The sequence below is a fragment of the Labeo rohita genome, chromosome 1 (assembly GCF_022985175.1).
Source record: "Labeo rohita strain BAU-BD-2019 chromosome 1, IGBB_LRoh.1.0, whole genome shotgun sequence".
Taxonomy (NCBI): domain Eukaryota; kingdom Metazoa; phylum Chordata; class Actinopteri; order Cypriniformes; family Cyprinidae; genus Labeo; species Labeo rohita.
In genome coordinates, this window is record NC_066869.1 from 24,873,566 (window position 1) to 24,886,982 (window position 13,417).

Here is a 13,417-nt window from a genome sequence, read left to right on the forward strand (position 1 = left end):
TATATTTTAGTCATGTGACCTTGTCGCTTTACTGCCATTCACAAATCCTCTTTTGTGGCCTCATGGGATAGTAAAGTGTCCACCGGATGCACACATTTGAATCTCCATGAACTCAGAACATATCATTTTTTTCCCGTCTAATACTGTATATAGAATTAAAGTAGGCATGTTCAGACACATTGTCAGTGTTTGGTCACAATTGTTTGATTTACATTCTTCAGAATATCATTGTTTGTGTTTAGCGGAAAAGAGAAATGCATAAAGGTTTGGAATTACATGTTTTTAGTATTAACAAACATGAGCAGTCATTCTACCTGGTTGAAAGATGGATAGACTGCCATCAGTGTGTCCAAATACCACTTTTCCCTTCTTCAGTGGATGCCAGCGGAACAGGCAGATATCCGAGAGGAAACTGTGAGCCTCCTTGTGCACTGTGACTCCTGAGTCTGGCCCAGAGATGGTCCATACATACAGAGGACCCCGGTGGGATACGAACGCAACGCTATCTCCTGCATTCCAGCACCAACTTAGAGAAGCTGGGATACCTGAAAAACATTCAGGCAAGTGTAAGACTTCACATGAAACAATCACAAACAGAAACAATTATTAAATACAGGCATCTTCAGTGATGCTTTGGAGGACACATGCTGTCAGGTGGAATATGTGTCCTAAAGTGGTGTGTATTTCTTTGAATACTACTGTTGAAGTGTCAGAGCCAGTACCTTTAGTGTTGTCAAGCCGTGTGACTGCCTTCTGCTCGGCTACATTCCAGATGATAAGCAGGTTATCAGCGCTAGCACTGGCAAACACCTCAGGGTTGTGTGGACACCATGATATAGCTGTGATTGTCTTCTTGTGCTCAGACATGATTGCTCGCAGCTTAAACTCATTATATCTGTGATCAAGCTAGAAGGACAGATTTCAATCAGTGCCACTCAAAAATAATATAAAAAATTAAACCTGATTATTTAAAAATTTAACACACATTAGAATACATTTGTAGGGTGTTAAAGGGGTCATTGGATGCAAAACTTACATGTTGATTGAACATAAATGTGTGTTGGCAATGAGATTGAGCGATTGAGGTGTTTTGTTGTTGGATGTAATAATGAACATAGCAGTCATCATTTACTCCATCTGAGCCGCTGAAGATGCAGAGGATTAACATTACTTTTGTTTTTGAAGGAAATGCACCTGGTGATCTACATAAATGTGTCTATGTTTGCACAAATCATTCGTAATCCAGCTTTACCTACAGCAGAAGTGAGTATAAGGGTTTTTTATGCATCTTTGCAGATCGCCTTTCTTAATAATAGTAGGTTTTGCGGCTAAACGCGGCTAAACGCGGCTAAATGCGGCTAAAGTAAACAGAACGGCTCGTCACCCCACAGAAGAGAGAGGTGGGGTGAGCACAGCTCATTAGCATTTAAAGGCAAATGCATCCAAACAGGGCTGATTTTGACAAGGTAAAAAGGGTGTTTTTTACACTACAATTGAGAATTTTTAACTAAAGTATGTTACAGACTTCTCATTAAGACCCTAACGAATCATATCAACTTGTGGAAAATGGGCATCTGATGACCCCTTTTAAGGGTTCACCCAAAAATTCAAATATAGATGTTTTAAATGAAACCTAAAAGATTTCTGTCCCTTCATGAAAAATCCAATCCACCGAAACTTCGACTAATCAAAGTGTTCATAAAGGCATTGTAAAAGTCATCTACATGAATTGTGAGATTTGAAACATAATTGCTTATTACTGTAATGAACATTTAATTATATTCACATACAAACATTGATTAGTGCACATACATAGATCATACCTGCTTGATACTCAAGAACAAACCACAGAGGTTCTCAAGTATCAAGCAAGCATATTTGAGTTTCCATTGACCACATTTGATTTGCTCTATGTATATGCTTTGATCAACATTTATTACTCTTATTAAAACTCTCAGGTTGCATTAAAAATATCTTCATTTGTGTTTTGAAGATTAACTAATGTTTTGTGTGTTTGCAAGTGTGAGTGAAAGATGTAAGAATTTTCATTTTTGGTTGAACTACAACTTTGAATTAATTTTCCTTGTGTTTATGGTTTATGGTTTATGGTTTACCTAGTCTATGGTTTACCACAGTTGACATTCCAATAGTTTGCACTTACTTGGTACACATATATAGCAAGCGTGGCACAATATGCAAATCTGTCCCCACTGGCAGCACATACGTCTTTGTTCCAGGGTTGACATCCAGCGGCCAATAGGCCAACCTGCTTCACCTGAGACATCTTTACCTGGACAAGGAGACACCAGTAACACCAATGAGGATATGCGACATGTCCATTGGTCTCCAGAAGGGAACACGATGCATTAAGGGCCAGGGGGTGAAAACTTTTGAACTGGAAGAAGATGTCCAACTTTTTCTTATTTTGTTGAAATATCTTTTTTTTTCCATTTAGTACTGCCACTCAGAAGCAACAGAAGATACTTGCATGTTTTCCAGAATAAAAAAAATAAAGTACAATTGACAATACCTTGATCTTCAAATTCAAAAGTTCACCCCCTGGCTCTTAATGCATCGTGTTTCCTTCTGGAGCATCAGTAAATGTTCGAACCTTTTTTAATAGCTGTGTTTGAGTCCCTCAGTTGTCCTCAGTGTGAAAAGATGGATCTCAAAATCACACAGTCACTGCTGGAAATATGCAAAAGATACTGGAAAACTAAGGAATCTTCAGGACCTGGAGGATTTTTCTGAAGAACAGTGCTCAGTTTAACTGTTCAGAACAAACAAGGGACTCATGAACAACTATCACAAAACAAAAAAGCAGTCGTAGATCACCCAGGTAACCACACACAGTATTAAGAACCATAGGTTCCCAAACTTTTGAAGGGGGTTATTTTAATCATTCCAGCCAATTTTTTGTCAATTTTTAAACATCTTTTGCGTAAAATATCATACTCAGGACAGTACTAAATAAAAAATTACATGCATTTTGTATGATCTCTCTTATTTTGTTAAAATTATTCACATTTTCACAGATTCTGCAAGCGGTTCCCAAACTTTTGCATGCCACTGTATTCTATTTTTGACCCTGATTTCATTGACTTCTGCAGTGGAAGTAGGGAATCAGAGCTGACTCCGAAAAATCTGGAATCAAACACCCCATTTAACATCAGCATGAAATGAAAATTCATCTTTTCTCTTTTCTAAATACATATTTTGGAATTAACTGTAAACAAATGATCCAATCATATGTTCAGTTCTTTATCAAATTCATAACTCAATCTTCTGATGATGCATGCCAGACTTCTCCAATCATTTAGTCCTTCAGCTACAACCAATCAACTACAACCGAAGGATAGAAGTCCCCAACCTACAATTTTTTGTGTGTTTGGATAATCCATGTCACTCAGATGTACAATGTCACCATAAGGAGATAAAGATCTGTCACTACTACCATTATATGCCAACTTTAACATACATCTAATGAATATTAATCTGACTAATTTTTAAATAGCAGCTCACAATAAGCTAAATTTTAAGACCTACTAATACCAGACCTCACTCTGTTGCTTCTAAGCTCCATTTGGGCCCATTCATGTTAAGTCAAAACAGTTCAACTTTCAAATGCATGTCTCAAGACACATTCTGTTCCATTTCTCTTTAGCCGCGTCTAGTTGTTTTTGAACGCAAGAACACGTCTTGTGTGAGCAGCTCCTTAGGGTGACACTGAGGAAACAGCCCTCATCACCATCTCTGTGTCATCTCCCTCTCTCTTCTTTACATTTGAAGGGATAAAGGCTACACCAGATGGCTAAAAGACCGTCACGCAGCTCCTACCTTTGGTTCATTGTGATATCTGCTGAACCAGCACAGGCTTTCCATGTCTGCTATCCTCTCGCCTTCACAGAAGCAAAGCTGAATGGGACTCTGCGTTAGCGACTACAAGAAAAAAAGCTGCTTCAATAGTCTGTGTGCGACTGTTGCCCACTGCGCGAGTGCATGTGTATGGAGAAATGGGGATAGAGGAGGAGAGAAAGAGAACATGCTCATTGACTGGTGCAGGCTGCTCGTGTGGGAGAGGTGGCTGGAGACGAGAGCGACGGAACAGCTCCCGCCGGTAGCCAGGCAACAGCAAGATCCCTTCATTTTAACTCCCTCACTTACCCCCTCCCCGACATACGCGCAACCACAAACCTCATCTCACCCCTGCGCAGCCTTCTTGAAGGTGTTTATTCTTCCTTTTGCTCATCATGATTAACACCCTCCTCTAAACTGTCCAGCATGACACGTACACATAACACATGCACAAACTCACACAGCCCACACTGCAGGGTGTTTTGTCCGAAGTGACATTAAAAATAAGCACAGTTTAAAGGGCTTCCATTTAACCCATTTTGCAAATGTAAAAAATGCTAATTTTAAAATGGTCTCTGCTAAGTGGCTTGTTTAGACGGGCAGATATATGTTGCCTTCATATGGGAAATTTCCTGCTTCCCACTTCTGAAGTTGTAATTACGTGTTCAAGTGTTTTGTTGTCATGAATGTATAGCTTCTTGTATGCTGTCAAACATGCATAAGCCCCTCTAGTGTATACTTTCATTGCACAGGGGCATTTCCTCCGAGGAGACAAGGGAGGCAGTGTCTCAAAATATTGGATGAGAAAAAAATAGCCATACAAAAAAAAAAAAAACAACGCCAGTATTACCAAAATATAACACTAAAAAGTGTAAACATCACTCATTTTTCTAAAGAAACAGCAGGTAAAGTTACAGTGGGAGTCCACGTCTTTCTGGCCTCCCCTGAGCCCATTGAGTCTTAACAGACCCTCTAAAGCATGCAATGAGTTTGGTGGGGGATAACTGAGAATGAAGTGGGGGATAACTAATGAATGAATCATCATGATATGATAGGATATGACTGCATTAGGGCTGGACGATATAGCAAAAAATTTGAAATCTCCATTTTCTCTGAAAGTTTGACCGATTCTCTATTTTTTTTTTAACAATTTTTAACTAGTCAACTTGAAAATGTACTACATGATTCAAGTAACTTGTTCTTTATTAACCCTCTAGTTATAGAAAATTCTATTCCAAATGCACCACACATGAAGTTGTCAACATGATGTAAATGTTAAACAAATCACTTTCTGTTACATTCTGTACAAACTTGTGTTATACATATTATATGTTCAGAAACAATACAAGGGAAATGCTTTAAAAATCTTAAAAGTCAAGGTAATTCAAACTCAAGATGACTTAAGGTATAAAGTTTTACAACAAAGTTTGGGAACCCCTTGCAGAATCTGTGAAAATGTAAATAATTTTAACAAAATAAGAGCGATCATACAAAATGCATGTTATTTTTTTTATTTAGTTCTGTCCTAAGTAAGATATTTTACATAAAATATGTTTGCATATAGTCCACAAGACCAAAAAAATAGCTGAAATTATTAAAATAACCCCCTGCAAAAGTTTGGGAACCCTTGGTTCTTAATACTGTGTGGTTACTTGGATGATCTACGACTGCTTTTTGTTTTGTGATGGTTGTTAATGAGCCCCTTGTTTATTGTGAACAGTTAAACTGAGCACTGTTCTTCAGAAAAATCCTCCAGGTCCTGCAGATTCTTCAGTTTTCCAGCATCTTTTGCATATTTGAACCTTTTCCAGCAGTGACTGTATGATTTTGAGATCCATCTTTTTACACTGAGGACAACTGAGGGACACAACTATTCAAAAAGGTTTACACATTCATTAATGTTTCAGAAGGAAACATGATGCATTAAGAGACGGGCGTGAAAACTTTTTGAATTTGAAGATCAAGGTAAATTGTACTTAATTTGTCTTCCGGGAAACATGCAAGTATCGTCTGTTACTTCCAAAGGGCAGTACTAAATGGAAAAAAAACTGTATTTCAACAAATTAAGAAAAAATTTGACATTTTCATCCATCAAGTTTTTACCCCCTGGCTCTTTAATGCATCATGTTTCCTTCTGGAGCATCAGTGAGTGTTTGAACCTTTTTAATAGTTGTGTTTAAGTCTCTCAATTGTCCTCAGTGTGAAAAGATGGATCTCAAAACCATACAGGCACTGCTGGAAAGGCTTCAAATATGCAAAAGAGGCTGGAAAACTAAAGAATCTGCAGGATGTGGAGATTTTTCTGAAGAACAGTGTTCTGTTTAACTGTTCACAACAAACATAGATCATCCAGGTAACCAAACACAGTATTTAGAACCAAGGGTTCCCAACTTTTGCAAGGGTTTTTTTTTAATAATATCAGCTATTTTTTGGTCTTGTGGACTATATGTGAACATCTTTTTTGTCAAATATCTTACTCAGGACAGTACTAAATAAAAAATAACATGCATTTTGTATGATCTCTTTTATTTTATTAAAATTATTTACATTTTCACAGATTCTGCAAAAGGTTCCCAAAGTTTTGCATAAAACTGTAACACCACTAGACTATTGTTAGCTATAAATCTTCTGTAAAAACAATAAACAGCAGCTTTCAGCCTGTCACCATGATGCAAACATGAAATATCAGACATACAGTAACAGTTATTCACAGGTTTTTTTTTCGACTGTGCTAAAAATGTTAAAAGACGTTCAGTTCCCATCTTCTGGCCATTAGTCCTATTCCACTGCCTGCGTCGCATCTTTGTCAACAGAAAAAGTGCATTCTGTTTGAAAGGCGCTGTAGCAATATATATTCTACTTATGGCCCTTCACAGAGCACATCACACGTGAGCTGTTAATCACGTGCGCCAACATACGGTTGGATAGTTCTTTGCTCTTTACTGTCATCATTGGCTTAATTAGTGTCTAAATCTAACGTTTAGTAATGGTAGACTCATTTTAAAAAAGTAAGTAAACAACTCACACACTTAGATAAAAACCACTTTGTTACGTCAAAATTAGACTTAAAATGACATAAAAACATGATCTGTGAGAGTTTTCAGTGAGTAATCAGCTTGGTGAAGTTTAAAGTAAATCTCTGTGTATGTGACCAATATTTACTGAGCTTTGATGACTGATATTCAGAAAAATGTACAAATAGTTAAAAAGATAAATTATTAAAAAGAATAACTGAACATATCACAAATAAAATTTGAAAACTTGGATATCACAATGATCTCCAAGTTTCCCAGTCATAAATATGATTTTAGCAGCCATTTGTGACCTTGGACAACAAAAGCAATCTTAAGTAGCATGGGTATTTTTGTAGCAAAATTATCGATTTTTCTTTCCAAAAATCATTAGGATATTAAGTAAAGATCATGTTCCATGAAGATATTTTGTAAATTTCCTGCCGTAAATATATCAAAACTTATTAATTTTTAATTAGTAATATGCATTGCTAAGAACTTCATTAGGACAACTTTAAAGGCAATTTTCTCAGATTCACCCTCAGATTCCAGATTTTCAAAAAGTTGCATCTCGGACAAATATTGTCTTATCCTAACAAACCATACATCAGTGGAAAACTCTTAATTTATTTATTTAGCTTTCAGATGATGTATAAATCTCAGTTTCAAAAAAAAAAAAAAAAAAAAAAAAAAAAACCTTATGACTAGTTTTGTGGTCCAGGGTCACATTTATGATAATTCCGATAGCACATGAAGACAGTAATAATGAGATGAGATCAAATATTGGGTGATCTTTGAGAAATCTGTTTGTGTGTTTGTCTGTGACTCCGACCTCAGGCCTCCAAATGCCACAGAGATCGTGATCAGCAGAAGTTTGGCTCTGTTAGTGATGTCACCCCCTCAACACCTCCTACCCCTTCGGCTGGGCTGCGGGGGAGAGCGTGAGTGAAATGCAGACAGAGCAAAACACACACAGAGGGAGAGTGAGAGATAGGCCAATCATGAAACCGTTTCCTTGGTGATGGAGACTTAAACTCCAAGAGGCGGTTGAGATGAAGTGGCAGGAGCTCTGCTGGAGAGGGCGAGAGTGCCGGCCAGCATCAAACATCCTACACCTGGGTAACACATGCACCGTATCGACGTACAGCCTACGTTTGCTCCTACACCACCTACATAAGCTTGTCGCGTCGGCTCGCACGCTTCCGTGAGTAACTTCAGTGAGTCACACAAGCCTCATTCATCTACACCGAAAAACATTTAAAACATTACAAGCGTTTTATAATACAAATACAACAAAAGAATCTTCTAGATTCTAGACTGACATCATATCACACAAAAGTAAAGTCCTTGAGAAAATTGCCTGATGGCAATTTCTTTCCCAGACAATGTATTTCCATACAAATAGCACTGAAATGAGATCTGTAATAACATTTGCATAATTTAGATAGCTCTGTAAGTACCTCTCTTTCATCACGAACATAAGAATACCTACATGCTTATCTTTGTTTACTTCTGCCTAAGCACAAATCCAGAGAGATCAGGGCACATGCAAGAACTGGAACTGAACAAACAGCCTACTGCATAAATAAAGCAAAAACTGTTTTAAGAAATAAAGCACTGGAGCCTGTTCTTTGAAGAATTTATAATGAATTTATGAAACTATGATATTGGGACAATACTGTGACCACAGAAATCACATTGCATGCCACAGATAGATGTTAATTCAATGCAAGACTGACACATATACGTCCATTATCCTACCCTCCATAAATCTATGAATAGACCAGACTGTCCAGGCTATTATTGTGTGATAGTAAAACAAAGAACTCAAAAACCATGTCTGTAGGTAAGAGATTGTCACTATCGCCCCAGCTACAGATCCATTTGTCAGAATGAAAGCACTTTGTTAAGTACGTTGTCCAGAGAAGACAGTTGCTGCTGTATGCTTCAGTTTCCATTCAGAAAAGCATATGTGACCCTGGACCACAAAACCAGTCATAAGTGTACATTTCTTGAGTTGAGATGTATACATCATCTGAAAGCTGAATAAGTAAGCTTTCCGTTGATGTATGGTTTGTTAGGATAGGACAATATGTGATCAAGATACAACTATTTGAATATCTGGAATCTGAGGGTGCAAAAAAATCAAAATACTGAGAAAATCACCTTTAAAGTTGTCCTAATGAAGTTCATAGCAATGCATATTACTAATCAAAATTAATATAATCAATAATCAATGATTATTTGCGATTAACTGCATCCAAATTTTTGTTTACATAATTATTTGTGCGTACTGTGTATATTTATTATGTAAATCTAAATACACACACAGGCATGGATATTTTATATATTTATATATCATATTAATTATATGAATAAAAATATATACATGTAAATACATGTAAATATTTTCAAAATATATACTGTATGTGTGTGTATTTAGAAATAAATAATAAATATACACAGAAATATATTATGCAAGCAAAAACGCTTATTTTGGATGCAGTTAATTGCGATTAATCATTTGACAGAACTACTTTTTACTTTTTACTACTTTTTTATATATGACAAAATACTTATACAATATGATGAAAAATATATAAAAAGGTCCCAAAATACACTTAATGTATTAAACAAATTCTATTGGTACTTCTTGAATACTGATAGAGCAACATTATTAGTGTAAAAAGAATGATAGAAGTTTGTTTTGACTAACAATAATAAAGAAAGCCAGAGAAGACTATTGTAATATAGTGCAAATATAGGTGCATTAGTGATATCGTTGTACAAAATCTTAATAAAACAGGATATTTTAAGTAACATTCATGTATTATTTATAATAGCAATCACTTCAGCACATCACTTCAGCAAATGCTGGATTAGAGAGGTGGGTGAGGTGATTAGTATAATCATACTCAAATGGCACATTATCTCATCTTGATCTATGCTAAAATATTTTAGCCTTTTTTTTTTGGTTTGATTTTGTTTGTTTGGTTTTTTTTATTTATTTATTTATTTTAACACATCTTGGCTATATCTTGGGGCTCTAACAATATGTGACCCTGGACCACAAAACCAGTCATAAGGATGTCATAGGACAGGACAATATTTGGCCGAGATACAACTATTTGAAAATCTGGTATCTGAGGGTGCAAAAAAAACAAAATCAAAATACTAATAAAATCGCCTTTAAAGTTGTCCAAATTAAGTTTATCAATACATATTCCTAATCAAAAATTACGTTTTGATATATCTACGGTAGAAAATGTACAAAATATCTTAATGAAATATGATCTTTACTTAATAGTTTCGATAATTTTGACCCATACAATATTGCTACAAATATACCCGTGCTACTTATGAATAGTTTCATGATCCATGGTTACATATGGGGAATTTTTACCCCAAATATTGTTCTTGCTCATATTTAGCTGATGCTTAAATAAAAGTGCAACAATCACCTTTAACAAAGTAAAAATTTTAAGTCTCCAAATATATGTGACAGTTTCAAGGATGCTTATTAGCTACATAAAACTAATAAAATGAATATTAAAACTAATAATTACATTAAATAATTATTGTATAACATATTTAAAATTGCTTTCAAAGGGTGCAAATGTTTAGCTAGTGAGAGCGCCTTAAATTGTCACATACATTTAGAGACTTCAGATTTGAGATTTTCACTTTGTTAAAGGTGATTAATTGCACATTTATTTGAAAACTATCTTTAACATGTTGCCAGAAATGTTCTCATAGATCAGACATAGCAACAAACAGGTGTTTAGAAAAGTACTGTGGCTTTTTTTCTGCTGTTGAGTGTTTTAGCAGAAAATAACATCAAAAGGCTAAAGCCCCGCTGTACCCTATCATGAAAAAGACAAAGAAGAGAATAGCAGCCATGTCTCTCATTGTCTGCAGCACCAAAACAAAAGCACCAAAGCTTGTCATAAAAGAGCACATGCAGTTGAAGCTCATTTCTGACTTGTGTAAACTTTATAGCAATGAAAAAGTTTACTTTCATAAAGTAAATAAACCAATAAATGCATACTGCTAAAAGAAAGTGATCATATTACATCATGTTTTGTTCAAATGAATGTCAGTTTTGGTGGTGAGACAATTTTCACTGAGAAACTACTAAATTTCACATATAATTACAAAGAAATGTCAAGTAACACATTAAATGAATGGGACATTTTCAGAATAGAAAGACTGAAATAGCATTTTCTTGAACACTCCAATAATATTTGTTTTATTTGCAACTCTGAAAAATATTTTTAGAGTGTATTAGCAATGCATATGGTACCGTTTCAAAGCTGCTTGTCTTATGTATCCCGGTCATTATAATTGATTTTTCTTTTGTTTGTTTTTTAATTTATTTTTGTGCAAGTATATTCAGCCACACAAATACCAATTCCATACAGATATTTTTTTTTCACACAAAATTAAAAGTGTTAACACGTTAACTCAAAAAACATGACATTAATGGAGGTTTTATTTATTACAAAAATCTGTACTGTATTGACAGCCCTAAACATTTTACATTTAAGTGATAATTTCTGTTTTAACAAAGCAAAACTAAAACAATGTCATGCTATTGCTGTGAGGAACTTACTATATTAAGTACAGGCACACAATCACAGTCTCTCTACATGGGGCCTAAAGAGGATAAAAAGATTGACAACATAAGAAACACTGGGCATTCAGCGTATCTAATCTTTTCCTAGTGATTAGAATCTTCACTCAGCATTATGCTTTGTGTTTTATAAGTTTTTGTTTTGTTTTTTGTCAAATACTCTCTAAACACCATCTTTTCCATTTTCTTGTTATGATCAAACACTCATCACCCTAACCACATGTGCCACATCTTCAGTTACTTAATCTGTAAATCTTTTCCTCTAAACACCCCATAGAGACTATAAGAGTCCCCAGGGACAGTATACACTTTCCTCAATCTGACTATGATTGCATCAAGCAGTTCTCCGACAATTTTAAAAAAGATGGCACAACCAAAAACTACCAATTCGCACAGCCCATGCCAAAAACCCAAATTTAAACAGACTATTCTTACATGAATTGTGCATGAGGTCTTATAACTTGTCCCACAAGTCAATGTGCCAAGTGGATATCTATGACGTTCCGCATGGCTGCATGTCCAATTTTACCTGTCTCGAGAAGCGCTGGCCATTAGTCCTGCTTGTCTATGCGTCTTGGCAGGAGAAAGCTGATTACGGATCTAATTTCTCACTATGTCTAATCTGTCCAGCACTGTCTGCTCAGATGCTCAAAATCATAATGAAATCTGTGATGAGGCTCTGATACGCATTAGCAGACCTCTAACAGCACTAACAGAGCCTCTAGTGCATTTCCTCAAATACAGTTCATCTGGAGTTCTTCCAAATCACCTTCAGAAAAGTTACAGTAAACAGCACAATAAATAACCAGAATACTACACCGCAGTAAAGATAGTTTGCGGTTTGATATTCGGATTTCTTTTGGCTATAAATACACAACGCGCTGTCATAAACATGCAAATAATCCCGAATGTGGTTCTCCATGATTTGTGAATTCTGGTGATGATGTGCCTTTTGGCCGAAATTTTATTTTATTTTTTCGACTCTTAATTTTATAATGCTTATAGCCCCGAAAGTTGGAAACTTAGCAGACTGAAACCAGTGTCATGTGAACCAGCTTGATCTGTGAATTTTTTCACAGCAAAGCTCTTGTCCGTAACCCCCTTGGTAAGTCCGCTATAGTAAGGAATGTGAAAAATATGCGCTCTTCATGTTTAACGTATTTTGCCATTAAACACGCAGACTGCTCAAATACAAAAACATTGTTTTTAAGTCAAACTCGATTTGTGAAAACTTTCACAATCGCTATTTATTGCGTAACAGTGTTCCTAATGCTCTGCTCTCTTTTTCTTCTATCAGTACTGGTCAGCTGACCCTTCCCTGAGTCATATTATTCACTATTCTGATCTGTGAAAACTTTCACAGTTCAGTATTGGTCAGCTGACCCTTCCCTGAGTCATATTATTCACTATTCTGATCTGTGAAAACTTTCACAGTTCAGTACTGGTCAGCTGACCCTTCCCTGAGTCATATTATTCACTATTCTGATCTGTGAAAACTTTCACAGTTCAGTATTGGTCAGCTGACCCTTCCCTGAGTCATATAAATCACTATTCTGATCTGTGAAAACTTTCACAGTTCAGTACTGGTCAGCTGACCCTTCCGTGGGTCATGTAAATCACTATTTTGATCTGTGAAAACTTTCACAGGTTAGTACTGGTCAGCTGACCCTTCCCGTAGTCATATTAATCACTATTCTGATCTGTGAAAACTTTCACAATTCAGTACTGGTCAGCTGACCCTTCTGTGAGTCACTAACATCACTATTCTGATCTGTGAAAACTTTCACAGTTCAGTATTGGTCAGCTGGCCCTTTCCTGAGTCATATTAATCACTATTCTGATCTGTGAAAACTTTCACAGTTCAGTATTGGTCAGCTGACCCTTCCCTGAGTCATATTATTCACTATTCTGATCTGTG

General features: G+C 36.0%; 1 protein-coding gene across 3 annotated transcripts in view; it reads right to left on the reverse strand.

Annotated features, from left to right (window-relative positions):
- The window catches only part of wdr17 (WD repeat domain 17), a 33,446-nt gene that overhangs the window by 17,232 nt on the left and 2,797 nt on the right, over window positions 1-13,417 (reverse strand). For 2 of the 3 annotated variants that reach the window (XM_051109657.1, XM_051109648.1), the window contains exons 1-4: window positions 3,838-4,129; window positions 2,162-2,290; window positions 723-906; window positions 315-545 (exon numbers count right to left, since the gene is read on the reverse strand). In XM_051109657.1, the coding sequence (XP_050965614.1) occupies window positions 315-545; window positions 723-906; window positions 2,162-2,290; window positions 3,838-3,882 (589 nt within the window). In that variant the 5' untranslated portion in view covers window positions 3,883-4,129. Of the gene's footprint in view, window positions 1-314; window positions 546-722; window positions 907-2,161; window positions 2,291-3,837; window positions 4,130-13,417 lie in introns of those variants that run through there. The other variant, XM_051109666.1, reaches the window with a different exon arrangement.